The sequence below is a fragment of the Xiphias gladius genome, chromosome 10, assembly GCF_016859285.1.
Source record: "Xiphias gladius isolate SHS-SW01 ecotype Sanya breed wild chromosome 10, ASM1685928v1, whole genome shotgun sequence".
NCBI classification, from domain to species: Eukaryota; Metazoa; Chordata; class Actinopteri; order Istiophoriformes; family Xiphiidae; genus Xiphias; species Xiphias gladius.
In genome coordinates, this window is record NC_053409.1 from 11,695,135 (window position 1) to 11,717,711 (window position 22,577).

Here is a 22,577-nt window from a genome sequence, read left to right on the forward strand (position 1 = left end):
TTGTGGTGAATTCGTGGACCAATACATCTGCAGCATACGCGGATGGGGCGTGGCCTAATGGGGTAAACTGTCAAAATTATTTTAAAGGGTTTTCCCTTGTATTTAAATTGTACACAACTGAATTACAGCACTTTTAAAGAGACCCTCACTGTAGATTGGATAGTTATCAAGAGTAATTCCCTCTTTGGCGAGTCAATGCACTGCAGGTGGCACAGAATATCAACATGGAAGCTTGCGTTTAATTATTTATTAAAATAATTATAAATCATTTATCATCATCAATAAGCACCAAGCAAGTAATTTTCCCCCACTTTATCTGAAGCTGAAGTGTTGGAGAGGAGTGGAAGCAAGGCTCATAATATACAGGCGTGCACACCAACTATTCCTCCCACATACAGTACAGTAAGTGGTATGACACATGGAGATTTAAAACACACAGACACACACACTAAAGACATGGAGGCAATTCCAGATTACGTTTTGACAGAGGGGAGCTGATGCAACTTTAATCGTATGCAAATCGTCCACCAATTTATCAAGTATCCACACATCACTGTTTGAAGTTAGTTTCCAACAGTTTGAAATGCATCGTTCATTCCTGCTTGATTTGTAGTGTGTAGGTGAGGAGTGTTCATAGCAGCACCCGACCTAATTGAAAAACACTGTACACCACGGAAAATATCTGAGGTAACAGACTGCACAAGTTGTTGTGATGTGACATGATGTATTTCCTATTCTATCCTGTGCAATATTAGCATCTAAGAGGAGGGCGTGTGTGTGTGTGATGCCACATTCAGACAGATATATCTATTTTGAGACAAGGCAGACACAACATCTTCTCATCATATATCAGAACCAAAAAGTTCCACGTAAGGAGCAAAGGGAGATTTAACTTTATCTACGAAGCTTACAATCGACAAAGACCCTTTTTTTTTTTTTTTACTAATTTTTAACAATAAAATACAAGCATATGTGTTGAAGGCATCACCTTGTGCTTTGTATGATATCCACATGTAACAGTCTAATTACTCAATAACACAAAAGTAGTAATGATGCAAGACAAGTTAAAGCTCTCAGTCACTAAATATGGTTCAATATCTCATCGTTGCCACATTTGAGCCTCTGTTTTTCTGTTTTAATGCAGAAAGACACAAAAAAAAACTATGGTGATAAAGTGTAGTTCAAATGTTCAAATATACATACAGTAACTAATGTCAAACAAAAAAGAAAAAGAAAATATACCATTCCTTTCATTAACGGATGTAAAATAACAGAAATACTAGCTGTGATGAGCTGAACAAGGAGTCCTTATCCTGTCAGACTGTGTCTACGGAAACCAGGAGGCGTGAACGTAATACGTAAAACTAGTTCGAAGACAAATTTTGACAAATTATCCAGTTCTGCAAAACAATATCCATACACCCAAGCGAACCTCAACTGTAAATATATATATAAAAAAAGCAATTAAAATCAAGGTGTCAAGAAAACAAATTTGAACATGAAATACGTACATTTTATAACATGTATACACTAAAATGTCACTTGGTTAAAGAAACAGTGAGGTTTATTCAGAGACTGTCCTCTGAACAAGCAAAAGGCCATGGATCTCTCAGACTGTCATGCACACCAGAGTGCCAATAAGTAATATTTTTTTCTTCAATTCATAAATAATTTTCAACATTTCAAATGTACACTCCTCTAACATAGTTCTATGTCTTCATACAACCACAAATTACATGATAAAATATAAACATTATACCAGCACAGACACAGTGACCTGAATGATTTTTGGCACACCAGATATCCACATTCTAGACCTTAGATTTCAGCTCAGTTTAGGACAGACTACTTGATCATCTGGATATCTGGGTTTTGGCCATGGTAAGCAACAGCCTATAACAGCTGAAAAAGGCTTAGTGCAAAAACTAAAATGTTGCAATACAGCATGCAGTGGAGCCTGCAGTTATACCTGCATGGATATAAAATACCTCCTTGCCATTACACATACTACATCAGAGAAACAATGCTTCATAGTAAGAATTGCTGGAAACTAATCACACCAACCCCATGGGGTTCTCAACTATGTATTATTCTTTAAATGATAATTATTTTTTTTTTTATATTTTCTTGTAGTAGAAAAATAGCTGAACAGTCTTATTGAACGTAAAATTAGGGATTTGTGTCTATAAGAATCAAAATATTCACTCTGAATAATCAGAGTGGAAATGCAGGTTTAACACTCAGTCAAGTAACTCACATGGTCTGGCTGTTCTACAAAGGCCACAGGAACTCTGAGATCCCGAATCTGCTATATGTCATGTATATATATATCTATATATATATATATATAGACGCCTAAAAACTTCCTTGCCACAGATACCAGATAGAACCATAGGAGTAACAGAGGTAAAGCAGTGACAGACTGCGAGCCGAGTGAGTGAGTGGTTCTCTTCAGCGCTCTGAGGAAGGAAGGCCATCCCTGTTAAAGTTCTCCAGGTTTCTGGTTGCAGCTGGTGCACACGCGCACAGGGTGGTCCCAGCCCCGGGATGGAACCGGCCGGCGCTCTGAGGAGCAGTCATCACACACGCCTTGGCCACAGGCGCGGCAGTGGTGCTTGGACAGTTTGGCAGTGAACTCGCGCTGGCAGTTGTGGCAGGACAGGATGTTCTGGTCAGGCACCCAGTAGGCAGGACGGGCTGCGTCCTTCACTAGGCCTACAGGGAACACACAACATAAATACATACTGTACATACAAGCACCTATTGGTTATACTGTAAGGTATCACTTAGCCACTTTAAACTTTATAGTGTGGAGCCTAAAGGAATAGTTATATGTCTGTTAGCTTAGCTTAGCATTAAGACTGGAAACAGGGTGAAACAGCTAGCCTAGCTCTGTCCAAAGTCCTGCCTACTAGTGCCTCCGAAGCTCACCAGTTAGCATGTCATATCTTATTTGTTTACATCTGTTTAATTTTTGGAGTGTCTGCTGGTTGCCTGGCAACCACATAAACCTCTGTAAAAACTTGTATTTCTCAAGATGCTGAACTATTCCTTTAATTTAGAGGCGCATACACTCTATGAGCCACTTCCATTACTCTTAGTTTCATGCTGCAGTACCTCCATGTATTTGCCTTTACTTACTGTATTCAAAATACTTGATTTACATGAGTTACTTCTGCCTCTACTGTTGGTATTAAAACACTTTCAATTCTCAGTTACCATTGCATTATTTTAGCTTTATCCATGCTGCCTAGTCCTTACTACTGTCTGAAGCGCACTGAGACTCCAAGTAAAATGAAGTCCTTAGCTCTCTTTGACTTTGGTTACCATGTAAAAACAAAAACAAGATTTGGATTTGGAAATAAGGAGGCTAATTTTGTTGTGATTGGAGCAGACCTTGCACTGGGGTATTTTTGGGATGGTATTGGATATGGAAAAGTTTTCAGCAGGCTATCAGGTTATCAAAAATATATTCATCTATGCCCTTTACCAGTAAATATAGATCTACAGTAGGCTTATGTAGCAGCATAATATATATTCATAACGACACTAGAAAGAGTTTGGATTTAACAGACTGTTTGAAGTTTGCTAAAGACACAGACGAAACAACCTGAGGATACATTTGGAGCCATGATTTCTGGTGTTTCTTTGAGTGAGTACTGAATTTAATCTCGCTAACATTTTACAAACTCTGCCCACGCCGCAAAGCCCATTTTCTTCACAGAAGCGTGCCATATTAGCCGTTATAAAAACTTCCTTCTCTTAAACACAGGGCCAAAATGCACTCTAGATGTCAGTGCAGGGATTATGGAAGAGACTGAATCAGAGTACTGAACAGTTAGTTAGTTGATACATCAATTGTTTCTTTGATCTGTGACAATTGCATGATTTATACTGACTTAAAAGAGACGTGAGCTTCTTTGTAATGGTACAGGTTATATTCAAACCAGGCCATTAGGATATCCCATTTTCCATTTGCTAGACTCTTGCATAACATCTTTGAGAGTTCATACTAGAAACAAGACCTCACTGCTTTTCTTTCTTGCCGTAAATGACTACAGATGCACCTCTGCCACCAGAGGGCATTGTATCAATACACTCCCATTTACTCAGTCATTTATTCCTGTTACATAACAATCCTCTTTAGGTTTTGTTTTGGACAACACTCACCAAGTGGGATGTCAATAGCAGTCACCACAACCCCTATGGTGTTGGTGACTGCCTCTCCAACCTTCCTGGCCAGGGTTCCACCTTCTTCCTCCTCAAGCTCTGCTTCTAGCAGCTCTGCATAAAGAAAAAAATTCACAGCTCAGACAACATTAATGGCTTCATAACATGCAGACGACGAAAAACAGAGGATATTTGACATTACTGAGAGTGCGTGTACCTGCATATGACGCTCTCTGTTCAAAGCAGACATCACAGACTCTGACAGGGGCAAGACCCCAGCCTCTCTCAGGGACGGGTGCAGCTTTTGAAGAGCAGCCATCACAGAAACCCTCCCCACAGGCACGGCAGTGATGCTTGGTGTCGTTGTCCTGGAAGACTGCGTGACACTTATGGCACACCTTGTATGAGAGAGAAAATAACATCAGACAATGGTATTGACCAAGAGCTAGAGGGAAGAGGATGCAATCTGACTTTATCTTGTGACCTGCAAATATAGACTGTGTAATAAGTGCAGAACACTACAGACAGTAAACATCCCTCTGGAAACTAAAGTGTTGACTTAGCTGTTGGTAGCGAGTGGCAGCGGGTGGGGCTGTGTGTCACTCACCAAGATGAGGGAGTTGGGTTTCCAGTAGGCTGGGGCGATCTGATCTGTCAGCCAAGAGGTGACAGCCTTGGCAGGCTTGACACTGAGCTCTGACACAGACTGGGCCACTAGGTTGACTCCATCCAGAAGACGCTGTGCTGCATTGCTATTGTCCTTTAAAAAGCCATCCGACTGCAAATAGAAGACAGGTTTTTTTCTAAATCAGTAGATAAATGATAAAATAATTATATGCATAATTCTAGGCCTGTATGATTATGGATAATTAAGGAAATACAGTCTATGTTTGTTAAATAAATTAAATTTCTTGTTATTCTTACCCCTGGCCATACATGCTGGATTTCAGTGCGGACAACTGTATCCACGGGGTCCTGGTTCCCATACCAATACTGACGGCTCCGATAGATCACTCCACAGTTGGGACATTCAATAACATACCTGTACATTCACACACAAATGTACAACTCAGTCTCTGTGAAAATATGAATGTGAACACATGCATGTGAGGTATTCTTAGCTGTGGGACATCTAGGTTATGTGAACAGAAAAATTTGATTTTAGGTCAGAGTCTTGAAAACCAGTGCTAAAATTAGGCTCTGTAAAGGTAACATAAGCCTAACCCAACCCTAGTTACATGTGACCCTGCAGGTCATTCTCCTGCTACTCACCCAGACCAAGCATATTTGGCAAGGCCCATCCATGGAGAGTCTGAGGAAGCTGAGGTCTTAGGGACAACTATCACTTCCTTTCCTCCTTCATAGCAAGCCTGAGGTGGTGCACCACACAATGATTTTAACATGAGGCTCATCAGTCATGGAACAACAGTAATCACAAAGTCAATGGTATAGAGAGAAAGCTTAGGTCTACCTTAGTGATACAGGTGAGCTCCTGTTCTTACCTTACAGGTGTATATGCGATTATCATACTGAGCAGAATAACGACAGCGATGCTTCGACTCGTGGCACACTCCTTCTCCCAAGTGGTTCATGCTGTTCTTGCAGCCAGACCTAGGATAAAAGTAATAATTCAGAATGCAGAAATAACTGAAAAACAGCAAGAGAATGAATGTTCCAAAAAGGCTAGAAATACTGACCCACAACTGAGGCACAGGCTGGAGCAGGTGAAGTACTCATCAGGAAAGAAGCAGCTGTGCGCTACCAGCTCACCTGCAATTTCCCCATTGAAGCGCTCACTCAGTGCCTGCAGGAGATGACCAGCAGATAATAACATTAAACTTACAAAATTAAAGTTCACTTTTTGATTTGCCAGCAAGGTGGAGGCCGGCAGTCTTTATACAGCCCTACCTGCAGGGCTTTGAAGATGACCACAGGGGTGCGTGGGGAACGGGTGGCGTTGTTATCCAGGAGCTGCTCCAGTTTATTCTGCAGGCCACGAAAGTCTGTGGGTGGGCTGAGAGTCTGTGTGCCCCAGTACTGGACAGAACTGAAAGCCTCCGGAAAACGGGAAAGCTTCCTGAAGCGCTCCAACAGCAGCCGATCTACTGACTCAGATGACTTATCTAAAACAAGACAAAGACGGAGAGTGTAATAAGAATGTACTGCAGATTTTCTATTAGCATAGGCCTATCATTGCATCAGATACAACACATTTGTCATATTACTGTGGTTCATTGTACCCGTATTGATATGTGGGAGAAATATACTGTGCTCCTGAAATATCAAAGTCTTGATAGTGTTGTGGTATCAGCCAGCAGTCAAAGAACCACATACTTATGAGCAAACGCATGTAGCTCATTACATTAGTTGTCCCAAGTCTTTAGGGCTCATACCAGTGTTCCTTCATGTTTTAGCACATTTACTACAAATCATATATACTTCATACACCAAGACCTACCATATTTTGTTTGCATTTTTTCTCCCTCATAAACAGTGATTAGTCTCCATACAGTTCTATACAGTCTGAAAAACAACTTGTAAAGACCTGTCACTTAGCTGAGTGAGGCAATGACCTTTGCTGCATGGCAATGGAGTCACCTGCATTTACAACATTCACCAATAAAGTAATTCTTACAACAATAGAAGCAGTCATGATTCTCACTATGGGGGATTTCCCAAACTGAAGCAAGCTGAACATCTTCTGCAAGTCGATTTTCATGTCACCTCAAAATGAACAGAAACCAGTGGCTGCATGGAAGTTATAAAATAAAACGTTTAAATTATAGTGAACTGTATGCAATGGTTGACAGTAATGTAAAGAATGAGTTGTAGCAACTAGACTAAATCACGCAAAAACTGGTATTGTCGTTAACGCCTGTAACTACAGTTATAAGTATGTGTTATTTTTTATCTCACTGACACAGTTTCTTGTTTAGTTCAAGAAGCAGCCTTTACACATTTCTTGAAAAGTTGGAATTCCAACTGCTACCTCCAGGGAGAGAAAGAGAACCACCGCAGCCTAATATCTCCTACACCTGTAATTATCCATGGGGTTTAACCTTTAGTTTACTTTAAAGGCAACGCCTCTCATCCTTTATGGTGATGCGGACCAACATTCATGGTGAGACAGTCACAATGTGCTGGTCTGATGGAAACTTTGAAGTAAAATTCTATCTAATGCTTTGACTTGTCTATTTAATGTGTAAGAGATGAAGTAGTTATATTCCACCCATTACTAGCAGGAGTAATAGAGGTGTTGAGATGTTTTACCTGAGCCAAGCAACTTGGTGTGTACTGTTTCATGGAAGATAACGACTGCAGGGCCCAGGGTGGACAGTGGGACATCCAGGCCACAGCGGGCTGTCGTGGCCTTCAGTTCCTTGGTGAAATGCTTCAAGTAGGCGTCCGAAGCGTCCCCAAGGAACTTGAAGAGGTCATCATGGAGACGGTCAGCATGGGTGCGGTAAATGATGAGGTCAGAAATGGCGAGCACCTTGAGCAAGAGACGGGTTCTCTGGCCCTGTTTGGAACTGTTCCCAAGAAGCCCCTCTGTATCAATGACCACTACTTTGTGGATGGGGTCAAATGCCGCCCACACGCCCACCGTACACGACTCCTGTGTGGGAGAAGTCTTGAACACTTCTCTCCCCATGAAGAACGTGTGGTTCAGGGTGTGAGATTTTCCCTCTCCCGTGTTACCGAAGATGGACACCACCTTCAGCAGCTGATCGGGGTCGCAGCACAGGCTCTTGATAAATGAAGCTTCATCTTTTATCTTTGGAACAACAAGAGAGTTTAAAAGTGAAAATCAGTTACTTTAACTATACATTTAATTGTCTAAACAAAGAGATGAGGAATTCTGGTATCCTGATACTGTTCCTAGAATCATTTTTGTACAACTCACCTGCATTTCCTCATTCTCATCAACCAAGAGAAAACTGAAAACTTTCTCCAGGAGTTTTGCTCTCTGAGATTTGATCTCATCGGCTATTTGAACAGCGGGCTGAACAGGTGTTTGGACAGAGTTGACCTCTGCAGGTTTAGGTGGTGGAGGATAAGATGTGAGCTGGTGTTTCTTCTTGCTGCCTCCGTTGTGGGTGCGTTTCTGACAGTCTTGGCACAAGTTAACTTTGCAGTTCTGGCAGCGGACCACAGATCTATGGCGTTTACCATTGTCTCCTTTACAGTTGTCACAGTAAGGGACGTGCCCAGGACCTATCTGAACCCGCTCATGGTTCTTCAAACGCTCCTGACTGTGGAGCTTGAATTCACAACGAACACACTGCAGGCTTTTGCATTCATCACACTCAAATGCAGCCTCCTCAGAGCCACCACAGGCATAACTTTCTTGACATATTAGACTAGTATTAACTCCCTTTTCATAAGATGAGCCATGCCCACTCATCGTTTCCTACAAGATAAGTAATACAGAGCAATGCTTATTGGAACAGCTTTGACAACAGCACCAGCTATTTCCAAAAGCAGTTAATGAAAAATGCACAACATATGGTAATACTGGCAACTGAAATGACCAAATGCTATGACTTAATTCACTTAAAACAGCTGCATGTTAACAGGCCTGGTGATCCAATGACTGTAACATAAGTTTCAACAATAATATGTGCAAACTATCAACTTAGTTTTAGCATCATGAAAAAAATTTGAAAATTTGAAGACACCACAAGTTGTTTTAATAATGTAATTTAGTGCAACTAACAGTGAGGCAATGAAGTAGGAACAGCCGTCTCCTTGAGTTACAACTGATATCTTTTTACCACTAAGAGTTAGCTTGTTCGTGCATTGAAGTTAGCAGTTAGCTGCAGCATTATATAAAATATACTTAAGGTTAGCGAATAAAACTCTAAAATAATACAGAAACCTGTACAGGTAGCCTGTACCGACCAAGACAATGAACTCTCCCTGAAGAGATGAATGTGCAAATGTTGATGCTAACAACAGGCTAGCTAGCAAACTGACCCTCAACAGCTCGCTAGCAAACTCGGAAGATAATTTGGCATCCAAACAGGAATACTTATCTTAGAGCTAGCTAGTTTCGACGGACAGTTTCAACTTTTGTCCACGAAAAGTTGTAATTAGACAGCCAGCGAGCCCTAACAGTTCACAGCCAAAAAAGCAGCTAGCCTCCGGTCTGTCAACTGAGCTGTAACAACATAACAACAAAAACAACATCAAGTCGATGTCAAAAGCTCGGACATCCGCGGACTCTTTTGCTTTAAAATGGGAGGTAAATCCGCGCGATTCCGCTTAAAAAGTCTTTAAAAAGCGTTAATGTATTTGAATCCTTCCGAGCAGTGTCATTGTTTTGTTCTTCAGCCCCCTCCCTTGGAGATTTCTTCTCTAGCTACGTTATTTTGTTGCCAGGTCAGATCAGCTGATCAGATTATTTTCAGTCGCAGGGTCAGAGGAGGGTAAAGCTCGGTTGCATGATGGGGAACGTAGTTCTATGAGACAGGCTGTTGCTCTGTGTAACTGCACAGTCACTGCTGCCAAAACATGTTGCTGCCAACATGTTTTTAAAAATGTAGCTTTTTAATCTATATTATATTATATTATATTATATTATATTATATTATATTATATTATATTATATTATATTATATTATATTATATTATATTATATTATATTATATTATATTATATTATATTATATTATATTATATTATTTAACTTAACAACAATACCCTCTTTGACTTTTGCTGGCCATTGTCAGTAACACATAGTCAAGATTACTTTACCCATTATGCATATTATTTCTCTAAAACTGAGAAAAAATACTTCTGAGAAAATAAACAAAATCTTAGATTTTGCATGTGTGAGATGGTCTAAAGTGTCTAAGTGTTTAAACACATTTTAGTGAAAAAGTCAAACTGTAATACAATTTTATTTTAAATCACCGTAATCTCTGGAAAGCCTTAATTACTGTGAATAAAATCCTTTGTTGATCATCATTGTACTTAAGAAAATTGCCTGTGGGTGGGTGTTTTAAAAGTAATTGTGGGAAACATGCCTCAACATAAGCTTTCAATCAGAGGAGGGGTTTAAATGGCTTTTGTCTTGTAAACTAGCACTTCAAAGTATCAGCAGGTGACCATTTGTCCCAAAGGGCACTTTGTGTTTTCCCTCCATTTCCTCACTGACAGTATCTTCCACTGCAGGATCAACAGACTGAATATTTTTAGACTTATTGGTTGAAGCAATTTTCAAAGCACTGATTGAAAGAAAAGACAGAAATTGGCAATGAAATATGTCTTACACTGTAGTGTTTTTATTACAAAAATTTAACTCACACACTCACAGAAAAATATGAACAACAGCAACAAACAAAACATGAAGGGAAAAGGAGTAGAATACTGTATGTAACCCTCATAATATGTTGATTATCACATTTCTTGCGGGACCTTAAGCATGGATGTCAACGCAGGTTTAAGTCCTGTTCTTTTAGTGCACAATCCACATTTTGCAGAGAGATATTTGAATAAAAATGCATAGTTTGTCATAAAAATCTGAGAACAGTGTCCGACAAGCTGATTACATTCAATCCACTCTTTGACTCCACATCAGATGTATCTGAAGATTTTCCTCCATCCACAATCACAGGAAGTCTTTAAGCGTTTAAGCAGGCTGAGCTTTTTAGATTTAGTTCCACTGTGCTTGTGCTTAATGGCAGCAGATACAGCAGAGTCAAACACTTCTTTGAGGTTGTGTTGTGTCAGAGCCGAACACTCCACATAGTCATGAGCTCTGATCCTGTGTGCCAGCCCTCTGGCCCGGCTGAAGTGCACTGGTTTGGTGCTCCACTGGTCCAGATGAATAAGGATGTCCACGTTGTGTCGAAGGTCTGACTGAGTTCCAACCAGAACAATGGGAGAGGTCGGGTTGCTGGCACGGATCTGTGGGATCCATTTGGAGGTGATGTTGTCAAAGGAGACAGGGTTGACCAGGCTGAAGCAGAGGATGAAGACATCCACGTGGGCATAGCACAGAGAGCGGAGATGGCCAAACTCCTCCTGACAGATCACATGATGAGAGATGAGAAGCAGAGGACTAAAACTGCTCTGTTAAAGAAATCAAAATGTGATGTGGAATATTTACCTGCCCAGCTGTATCTATCAGTTTGATACGAGTTGGGATGCCATTCACGTGAACCAAACCTGGAGAACGAGTAGAAATAAATATTAGTCTTATGTACTGAGTCAAGCAGCTGTTGACCTTTAAACAAAATAACCTTTACTTACCAGTGAAAACATCAAAAGCTGTTTGCCTGTATTCGCTGTTGTATCCATTGAAGATGTAGCTGATAATCATGCTGGTCTTCCCCACAGCTCCATCGCCAACCAGCATGCAGCTCAGTTCTTCCCTCAGTCTGTTTGCTCTTTCATGTCTCTGACAAGCCTGTGCCATCTTTCCTTGAGTTATTTCTCCATTATCCCAGCAGCCTGGAAGCACATGTGTGGAGTGCAGTTCTACTGTAAAAGACGTCTTCTCGCCCCCAGGGGCCTCCGTTGGTGCCAATAAAGGCTGGCGGACACCTCGATTTGAAAGGACAAAGGCGTCCAATCAGACGAGTGATCCCCCAACACTTTGACTGTTTCCCTTTGATGCAAATTTACATAGTCACTCCCATCAAGACCACTGGTAAAGGCCAGCTTCTCTGGCCTCAAAAAACGTAGAGTAGCATGAAGGAATATATGCCTTTATAGATAAGCACGCCCGACTTTGAGAGCCTCTTCTTTGTAAATGTATACATTTAACTTTATATATTTTAACTATATACCTTCATATAAATTTACCCTCGTAATTGAGAACTGATAACGTGATTTTATTTTTATTTTTATTTTAAAGCCACTATAAATAGCCCACAGTAAAATTTTAAACATCAGGGTACTCGACATGGACCCCCGATATTACAGTTGGAAGAAGCGGCGCCCGATTTTAAAAATGGTGCATTCTGAGCTGTTCCGAACTGAAACTGAATTACCTCAGTAATTGGGTGTAGTACCGCTGTTGGTCAATAGAGGGAGGTGTTGCTCCAGCACCCTCTTGTGCATGTTTGCGTCCCCCTTGTGCTGAATCCAGTCGCTGCTCTCAGTTTCTTCTTTAACGTTCCTTCTTCAAAGCTGATGTTTGGTGGGTGGTCAGACTCAAAACGAAATTTCCCAAGGTGGATTTCCGCTTTTCGAGAGGAACAGGGACTTTTTTTCACGTTTCACAAAAGAGCAGTTTTTCATTTCATACGCCACTTAATCACGAGTCAGCACGGCTTACAGGATCCATGCCACGTAAACCTCATACCTCAGTAACCTGGTGTCACAAAATTTTGAATGACCCCACACTTGTTTGCCTAAGAAATAAATCCAGTGTTCTGAAGGCGCTGGAAAGCAGCTTTGCTCTCCCATGTAAAAGGGCAAAGGGCATAGCTGAGGGGGGGGCATTGTTAGACTGTCACCAGCTGATGTTTATAGCAGCAACTTTATGTGCCATGTTTCATCCTGTCTTGTTCAGACTGGGTTCATAAATATGCACACAAATTACGTGCTATATTCTTCACAGGTCTCCTATTACATTCACTTACAGGTTACACGGCAGTACTACTATAGCAACTTAGCAATAAAAGCAACATCGGAAAGACCACGATGCAAACACCTCGTCGTGCACTGCCTTTTTCATGAAACTGCTTCTGGTGCACAACGCTAAGATTTATGACTGGTGTTAAGAAGTGTGCGGGTGATTATGCAGGTAGTCATATTTAATTATGATCAAGCCTTCAAACCATCATCACATAGCGTTTTTGTGCCGGGCCCCTGCTCTTATGAAGTGGGCCTACATTCTTGTTATGGTAACAATAGGGCCATTGTCTTACTGTAGTTGTTTTGCTGTTATAAAACTCACCTGCTTCTAATATTTAGAGACATAAAGGTGGAGGTTTTTTTTTTTTTCTTTTCGGTTTAAATTCAAGTACTTACAATGCACATTTTCTGCTCCACAATATCACAGCTGTAGTGCATAAGAATTGTACCAGCATTGTAAGATGTGGTTTTAGAGAGCGGGAAATGTTTGGGGGTGAAAATACAGCTTTAAACAAAGTGTTGTTCCTTATCTGTCTGAGCCTGCAGGAAACTCTGCGAGCATTGTGTTGTAAGGTCTCTGCTTCCTGTTTGCCGTTGTTTCTCACTCACTCGTTCTCTTCTCCCTTTCTCTCCCCCTTTTTCCCACCACCTGCGGTGTGAGTGATAGAGTTTATTCCCCATGGTAGGAGGACAACAGCTGGCCCCCCCACCCCCCAACCCCCACCCCCCTTTGCCTCGCTTCCAAACACACATCACGGTGCCAGCTCGACTCCCATGCTACACCTCTGACAGCTGTGAGTCACAATGCTGTTCCTTAATCCAAGGTAAATGTCAAACACAGGAAACAGTCTTTAAATATCGCTACATCCAAAGATTCTTTTCCTGTAACAGCTTCTTTTATCATAATAGATCAAACAGTAAGCTGCTCTTCAGTGATACAAATGCAAATCCAGGCATTGTGCAACTAAATGCAAATATGTTTGCAGGGTTTGCATGTATTGTAACTTGTGCAGCAGATGTCAGCAGCGTGCTAATGACTAAACTGTGGCCCAGTGCCTAAATATAGTCAATTGGGATGCATATCTGTTGCTGTAAACATGTTTTGTGTCTGCATTCTCACGCTCTCTCTCTTTGCATGACTAGACATGCAGAAATGTATCCTGACATAGATTTATGGAGGTAATCTGCTTAGTAAGGGTCTCTCAGTGTGTGCAGTTTAGGAGAGCCCCCAATATACACACAGCACACTTAAATAAAATCATCCCACTCATGTTGACTGTCTCCTACAAATTCATGCAATGATAAACTATAAGATGAACTCAAATGCCCCTCAGGTCTCCCTGGAGTATTTCTGTGGTCGTTAAAACGTAAACGCAGTAACGGGCTGAAGTTTCCGTCGCATATCAAATCTGACAACAACAGAAAAATCTGCTAGATAGGTGTTAAAAGATTACATTCGTCCCTAAGCCAGAGATCAGCATGGCACACTGCAGGCAGGGCACAGAACAAGTGGCTGACACAGAGATGAGGCGATAAACAAGCCATTTGCATAACATTTCCTGCATAATGTCCCTTTAAGTAGATGCTGCCTAGGCTCTTAAGTGGTGAGGATTAGAGCAGGATGGGTGCTTCCATCACACTGAGACCCCACATAATAGAAACGCTTTCCCCCTCCTTTAGTTCCGAGGTATTACTTGAGTGTCATGGCCGGGACACGCTCGGTCACTTGCTTTACATATATTCATTATAATACCCTTGACACTGTTTGCAACCCAATGTCAAAGGTTGTGACCTGCTTGCTTGAATTTGACACTAAACACAGACTGTGGAGGATTAACTTGAAGCCTTGTGTTCATTGATGTTTTGCTGTTATTGGCCTCGGGGTACAGAGTTAAGTTCCATAGCAATCCATCCAATCGTTGTTGAGCTATGTCAGCTGGAGCTAAATTCATATTTACCCTCACCTTACTCATATTACCCAGAGCGCTGGTGTGGGTTGTAGGGTTTCGCCATGAGAGAGTCATGCCATGTATCTCTCCAGTTTATTAGCAACAGGATACAACCCCCTTCCCAGGTCAACTCGAATTCTAGCACCTTATGGTCACTGCACTAAGTGATTCATGGGAATTCAGACCTCTGCAGATCTCCCCCACCTCTGCCCTACCTCCTCGCCGACCCCTGTTGTTCACATTCTTGACTTGTAGCCAATAGTTATTGCAGGAAAGCATAAACTCCGACTGTGAGTCGGGATATACTTCCTCGCCCTTTCTGTTGGATGAGGCATTTGCAGTTAATCTGAATTAATTTCATAACCAGTATTGTATCGTCAGGATCTGAACCAGCTTAGGGTAAACCAGTCTGTCCCAGTTTTTAAGTAAAGCCTGAGTGATTTTGGGCTTCTGTTGGCCAGCAAGCATCCCTGTCAATTTAGTTACTACTGCTCCATTAAACCCTGGCAGGGATCCAGGGGCATTGGACTAATCCCCCTGTAACCTCCAGAGAGCATCACGCAGGGTCAGTCCTCTGTCCCTCATGAGATACACAGTAGACTTGCTCCAAAACTGTCAGACAAGAATCCTTCAGTTGAAATGCTTGGTGTGACCATGAGAATATGCATTTGAATTTATAAACGATTTGATTAAACACGCATTTTAAGGCCCTTACACAAATTTTCTCAAACAGCTTCTTGATAAAGAAGCCTTTTTTTTTTTGACAAAATTGGAGCATTTTCTGTTATTTCACAAGAGATTTTTCTGTCTTCTGTTTTATCTGTGCTCTTTTGGCTGGTTTGAGGAGGATGGCAGTAATTTTTAAACAGTGATGTAATGCATTTCTGTGCACCAATCAGAATATAGCTTTATTAAAATCAAAATGTGATGACAATGTTTTTTGGGGTTGTTTGCATGTTATAGATAAATAATACTTAATGATAATATGGCATGAATGATGTGAAACAAAGTGGTAATTGAGGCAGATTGTATCAGGTTAATACTTTATACCTAAATTTAGGTTAAGGAATAGTTTGCTGAGAGTTAGACAAGAAGATAGATACCTCTCTCGTGTTTTTACAGTAAATATAAAGCTACAGCAAGCGACTGGTTAGCTTAGCTTAGCACAAAGACTGGAAACTGGGAAAAATCTAGCCGGGCTCTCTCTAAATGTAAAACATTCCACCTTCTAGCACCTCTAAGGCTCATTAATTGTCAGGTTATATCCACTTGTTTGATTTTAACCAAAACTAAAGTTACTGTTATCAATCAAACAGAAATAATCTGTAAATTAATAGGCTTTAGAGGTGCTAGTAATCAGATTTTGTTACCTTTGGATAGAACCAGGCTATCTGTTTCCCCAATTCCAGTCTTTGGGTTAAGCTACGCTATTTAGATTTATATTTACCGTACAGAAAAGAAAGTGGTATCAATCTTCTCCTCTAACTCCCAACAAGAAATGTCGAAGCCTTCCCTTTAACAATAATAATTATCATAGTTCATGTTAACAACCTTGTCATGAGCAGCTAATTAAGAGAAGTGGAATGCAAATAAATAAATAAATAAATTTGCAAAGCAAATTAAATGGTTCGTAAACGTCCTGACTAACTTGGTTTTTCACCAGGTCTGGTAATAGAAGTGTGGATTTCTACATTTAATACACTGTTACCTGGTTCCGGTCCTGCATGTATGTGTCTAGGCGCGTGTGTGGTAATCCGGACAATACTGTATCTTGTGTTTGAGTTGTCCGTGGAGCTCTCTGTAAACTGTCGCTATAAAACGCAGAACATTATGAACTCAAACACCTTTGGTCATTATGACTTTCATGTGTAGCTGATGACTTTATAAGTCAGGAATGTTGTACCGCCATTTCACACTTAAATGTATGTCAGGGAAACCTGATGTTTGTTGTTTCCAAGTGGGTCGGGTTTGATGGCACAGATTTTGTCATGAGTAAGATTTTAATTACTAATTGCATGAAAATAAAAGACATAAAAAGAACAGAAGAACTTTTTTTTTTAGAAGTTATACAAGTCATTATAATTCCACATAAAAATAAAAACATCAGTAACTCAACATCAGAATGTTTGATCCAATGCATTACAGGGAGCTGATAACAATATCAACAGGGATCTCACCCTTTGGCCTTTGAAGCATCTGTGTTTTCTTCTTATTTTAGTTTCAATTGGCTCCACATCAATCCACACAGCAGCATATGTTCTTGCAGAGCATGATTAGAATCTATTTAAACAGGAAACTCTGTCGCAATTGGCTGATTAACATGAGAACCTGATCTTTTCAAAGGGATAAAACTTTCCAAACAAACACAAAGCATCATTATTTGCCATTAAACACTTAGGAAACATTTGACTCACACTGGAAATGAAACATAACAAAAAAAAGTGTTGTGTGGAACTTGTTTACGTTGGTCAACATTTTAGAGTAGGAGCGCCCACGCAGTCATGTCGATGAAATTGTTAGTTTATGATTTAAAAAATTGGCTTTTGCATTAAATATGTGCTTTTTCATTGCATGGATTAAGCAAGGTTTAACATGAAGTTTCAGATAAAGGAAGTGTGTAGAAGATTGATAATACATTACAAAAGTTTATGTAAATTGCATCAACGAAGATACAAATGGACTTAGAAAAGAATTAAATAAATGAACAAATGAAGCTTGAACATAACTTTTTGTATAAACAACATGAACTGACCTTATAATCAGTGCTAAAATGTGCTAAGGTGGGGTTAGAATCATACTTTTGTGAATGCACAATTCCCTCTACAAACTGCAGCATTGTTAATAAAGTGCATGGCAGCACGGAGATTGTCACAATGACTGTGCAGCTGCTTGATTGTGGCCTGCAAGTCTATAAAATGGCATTGATATCGAACCTCTGTGAGTGTGTGGGAAACAGAGCTCCCTTTCCTGTTCTTTGAGAGAAAACACTCCAGAGAAAAATGGCAGGAAACCTCCAGGGCCTTTTGATTCAGGCTAAGAAAGTGAGTCAGAGTACCTGAGAGCCTCAGAGTCCTTATAGTGTCAGGGCCATCTTTTAAGTCAAATGTCAAAGTCGAGCAGCGGGTAAGAAAGTCCAACAAGGATTCATAAATCAGAAGGTCTTGGCATTACAATATGAAAGTCTCCGCAGGGTCGGATGCAGCAAACTGAGATGGATTATTTGAGGTAGAGAGAATATCGACGGCATAGACATGTATCATAAAGCATGATGCCAGTCAGCTATACCTCCTGGATTGCCCAAGAATGACGTGCCATTACACAGTGAAATTTTGGTCTTTGCATATCAAAATTTAAGTTCTAAGTTGTGCCTGGTGTTCAAATACAGCCCGTATCTTCCAACAGGGGGAGCTGGAGCGCCATCCCTCGCCTGCATTACCTCCACTCAGGCCCTTACTCCACTAGGACAGAGGCCAAAGGTCCGTATCCACACAAAAATAAACACCATCAAGGAGTGAAACTAATCACCTTAACCCCCGTCCTTATATTTGGGGTCCCGGGCACTCTTTAATAGCTCAAAGAAAACATACTTAACATTGTTTCATCACCTTCATGCTTTTTTCCCCCCTAATTTTGCTTAAAAACATGATTTTAAACAGATGACATGTTGTAAAGGTCTGCTACAGGAAATAATACCTTACTTTTGCACTGAGTCTTAAACACTCCAGCTTCAAACATTGTTAAAAACAACAGATTTCCATACGCTCTGTATCTTTGATTGTTGTTGACAGTACTTTTTGTTTCACATTCATTTATCGTATTTTGACACCTCCAACAAATGAGCAAGTGAAGTGGGTGGCAAAGGGAAAGCTTACCACTTCAGTACCTCTCTTCATATTGGGTTTAAATATGGTCAGAACAGAAGGATAAAGATATTTAAAAGAAAAAAGAAATAGCTGATTTTGAAATTGTTATTATTATTACATATACAACAGTTGGGTTAGCGGGAACCCAAAAAATAAGGAGGTACAAGAACACATTCAGTAAAAAAAAGATTTAGACCACACCACCTCTTATTATTCCCGCATAGTTTCATGACGTCCTGGATTGTTCCTTAGTAATCGTGTTGTTTTTGGCATGTGTTGCTATAACAGAGAGAAAGTTAACGTCATGCACTGAGTAGGAAGAGCATATGCTAAAGACATCTTCAGTGGGTTGCCCAATCGTTCTGTGGTACAGTCGGCTATACAAACACAGTGTGTTGTTTTTAACCAAAACAAGCACCTGCTCCTCTCTGCACAGAGTGTGATTTCTCTACGCTGCATCGATACCCTCAGTGTCTCTTACAGGCATTCCCCAAGCGCGACAGTTCAACTGAGATACCGTGTTTTACTGTTTTGACTGATTTATACGGTATATGTGACAGAAGAGAAAATCTAAACCTACTGATATATAATCAGGAGCATTATTTGTAGGCATTTAGACAAACTGAAGGAGGTGAACAGCAAAAAACTGTCAGAATCCTGAGCTGTGAGCCGTCTTTCGCCAAATGTCACTGTGGCACTGCACTTGGCATTGGATGCCAACCGCTTCACCCAATTGTTCTGCCTTCACAAAGTTAACACGACAAGAGGTTTATTCGGCTTCACCACACGTGATAACCACAGCAGTTGCTGGTGTACGCTGCCAAAGCGGAGCAGGCCTTCACTGAACAACACACTTAGACATTTGCACTTGTGGACGCTCATGCTGAGCCATCTGCACAAGTGAAAGACGTTTGCACTGCTTAAATGAGCTGAACTCAGATGTTTCCTGGAACTCTCGCAAAGCAGACTAGGAAGCATGTGCACACCCTGTTATCTGTACTCCCACTAATATCACAGTCAACTCAAATATGCTTTTAATAAAAGGTTTAGTTTGGCCTCAGGTGTCATATGCTGTGAAACTGAATCCAAAATATAATAACTTCCATGGAAAATGTCTAACTCTGTGGCCCAGATGCAACTGTAACAACAGGAGGAGCCTCAACAACACAGAGTTTGTACAATTTCAAAATACTTTGTGTTTCAATTTGAAGCAGATAAAAATTTCACTCACAGATGATCTCACAGAGCCATTTACCCCTCAATGACACCCCTCTGCCAGACCCAGGCATCTGTGGTGGGTTTGAGTGTAAATGAGATTAGGGAAATGAAATTAAGAGCACCAAAAGTGCCATTCCTCAGATAGAGCAGGCTAATGAAGCAGGAGGCAGCTCTCTGGCTGGAGCTTTAATTTTGTCAAGCCTGGTTCAGTCCCCAGTCCTGCTCCCAACAGATTCGATTAAAAGATCCAGTGGGTGTGACTCATGCTCTGTTTGGCTGAGAAGAAACAATTTTCACATCAACCACTGGTGATGAAAACTGGATTAAAGAATAGTGTTTCTCAGTGCACAGTGATGGATGAGCGTGAACTGTGTTGTGTTTCTTCTGCGTCATGAAACAAGCTCGTGTGCGTGCCACAAACCAGACTCAGTCTTTTGATCTAACTATTCAGAAACCTGCTCTTTCAGGGAAATACATAACACCTGGAGCATTCGCTTCAGTTTCTATTTTGTTGATTGACAGAGGGTTGAAACAACGTACGCACTTTACTGCAAAAACACTAGCCATTCTTTGTGCCTTTTTAATGGATGGTCTCTGTCTTGTGATGAAGGGGCCTCCATGACCGCACAGCGCTCATGCCCACTGGCAGGAGCCCAGAGAGGGGTGAGGTGACCCACAGCCGACAGAGCTGAACTCTCAAAGTGAGAGGACTAGGGCTGTAAAGCGGATGGCCTCCATTAGTGGCCCAATCACTTTCTCTTTAACACACTTCCAGGGTGACCTTCAGCCCTGCACTGACCAAGCCAAGGTCGAGGGTCAGGGTTCAGGCTGGGTACACATTAGCATGCAGGTGGAAGCTCCAAAATGCATTAGTAGGACTAATGTTTTTGGAGTGTGTGCCCACTATTCTGGTTAGTGATAGGCCAAACGCACATCCTGAGGACATGACCTCTGTCTCCACTTTGCAGTATTGCGCATGTTCCACATAATCGGTGTGCGCTCTGTTGAGAGGATAATGACTGACATCTTGATTCATCATCCTGGAGGTCAAGTGACCTCAGGAAGGGTAATAATATTGATTAGGGGTTCAAAGTGCATAGGGAGCGCAGTCTTTCCATCTATATGTATTGTAAGTTAATGCAATAAGCTTTTATACAGCTTATTTTAACAGCTGAAGATGCACAAAGAATTGACAAAGTCAGATACATGGAGATGTTTGTGTCTCTCTCTGTGAGTACGTATCTGCAAACTTGGTGACCCCGGGGTCTCATATTCCCTCTGCAGCTCTCCAACAGTGTAGTAAGGGCCATCTATTGATTGACTCGTCTTAATTGTTATAGCTCTATGGGGGGGGCCAGAGTGAGTTGTAGATCATAATGCTCTAAAGCAGTGTAACTGATCTGTCACTGGAAAAAACATGAATAAATAAATGCTTATTTCAGCCTTCATAAACACATTATAACAGCCCTTACAGAGGAGCAGATGTTTGGGGAAGCTGTAGTTTTCTCCAGACATTGGGGATTTTGACGTTGTTTGACAAGGCCATAAATGTGTGTCTTTGTTTCACATTGACTTCTACCAAGAAATATGGTTCTACCAAGTATTGTTGGTATGCGACAGCGAAGAACAGGGAAAAAATAAAATATAATCCAATTAAAAGAACTTAAGTTCGATCATGTATTATCAAATTAGGGAATTTTTTTATGGCCGTTTTTTTTGGTTTCGGTTCAGAGAAACATGTGATTTACTTGGGATTCCAAAAAGAAACAAAAGTTCACCGAGTCACCAGATATTTCTGTTGTGGAGTAGTTGCGCAATGACTTGTTTCGGGCACCACGTTACCATCTCGTGTTTGATTGTAACTGCAGACAAATTATTTTGTTGTTTACTCACTGCTGTCTGTCTGTCTGTCTCTCTGGATGACCTCATTGAAAACAAAGCACTGTTTCTCAAAGAGCACTGAGAACATGGTATGCTTTTAATGTACTGGGTCTTAAACGTAAATAGAACAGTTCTTCCATGTATCAGTTTTACCATTGTTTCCTGTAAAAGGAGAGCCACTGGACACAATGCTGTAGTTATATAATGAAAGGTTAACATTCAGTCCATGTGTTTCCACATGGCGGTTTGTACATGCGAGCTCTTCTTGAATGGTATGTTTTCTTGCTCTGTTGCTTCCACGGCTGAAACCTTTGTCCTAGTTTTCAACTGATTTCCAGGAAAGTAGACCAGTGTGCCACAGAACTGTACAGCTCAAAATGTGGGCTTGTTTATCCATGAAGCACCAATGAAGAAAACAAAAAGTCTGACGGGTGGAACGTGCAACGTGATCCAAGTTCAGACGGGGAAAGAAACCCTATCTGCATATATCTTGTGATCCAAATTAAATTTTACCGTCCAATTTTTATGGGTTTGAGGAATGCTTAGCTGCACAACGGGAATTTTAAAAGATGGACCCGCCAATCTGCATGGCAGAGCTTAAGAGGCTAAAGAACCTGGCGAATCCTGGCATCATGAAAGAAAATGTTTTTACAGCCCCGTTTATGTCATGAACCCAAGAACTGCACAGAACAGCTCTGAGAAAACCAAACATCCAGAGTAAACTGTTTTTAGAGTAAACGCATGTATGCAAAAGAGCGTAACTAAATGTCTAAAGGCCGCTTGGCCTGTGCAGTTAACAGCTCCCTGAGGAAAAGTCAGCGTTTCCCATAAGCCACACACTACCGCTGTACATTCCTCGGCCACGTGATGTGGGAGCATGAGGAGGCGGGGGGAGTGGGCATTCAAAC

At 41.0% G+C, this 22,577-nt stretch overlaps 2 protein-coding genes across 2 annotated transcripts; both read right to left on the reverse strand.

Moving 5' to 3' along the window:
• Positions 1–280: 280 nt before the first annotated feature.
• On the reverse strand, positions 281–9,529 carry LOC120795152 (zinc finger FYVE domain-containing protein 1-like). Its single transcript, XM_040136764.1, has 11 exons — positions 8,075–9,529; positions 7,441–7,945; positions 6,079–6,293; positions 5,868–5,974; positions 5,673–5,781; positions 5,443–5,540; positions 5,095–5,212; positions 4,778–4,948; positions 4,388–4,568; positions 4,171–4,284; positions 281–2,715 (listed from the first exon to the last, which is right to left on the reverse strand). Exons 1-11 carry the CDS (start codon positions 8,573–8,575, stop codon positions 2,483–2,485), a joined length of 2,352 nt encoding a protein of 783 aa, XP_039992698.1. The 5' UTR covers positions 8,576–9,529; the 3' UTR covers positions 281–2,482.
• A 1,061-nt stretch (positions 9,530–10,590) lies between these two features.
• LOC120795623 (rho-related GTP-binding protein RhoV-like) lies at positions 10,591–11,668 on the reverse strand. Its single transcript, XM_040137694.1, has 3 exons — positions 11,427–11,668; positions 11,284–11,342; positions 10,591–11,198 (listed from the first exon to the last, which is right to left on the reverse strand). The coding sequence occupies exons 1-3, from the start codon at positions 11,590–11,592 to the stop codon at positions 10,749–10,751; spliced, it is 675 nt and encodes a 224-aa protein (XP_039993628.1). The 5' UTR covers positions 11,593–11,668; the 3' UTR covers positions 10,591–10,748.
• Between the last annotated feature and the right edge of the window lie 10,909 nt (positions 11,669–22,577).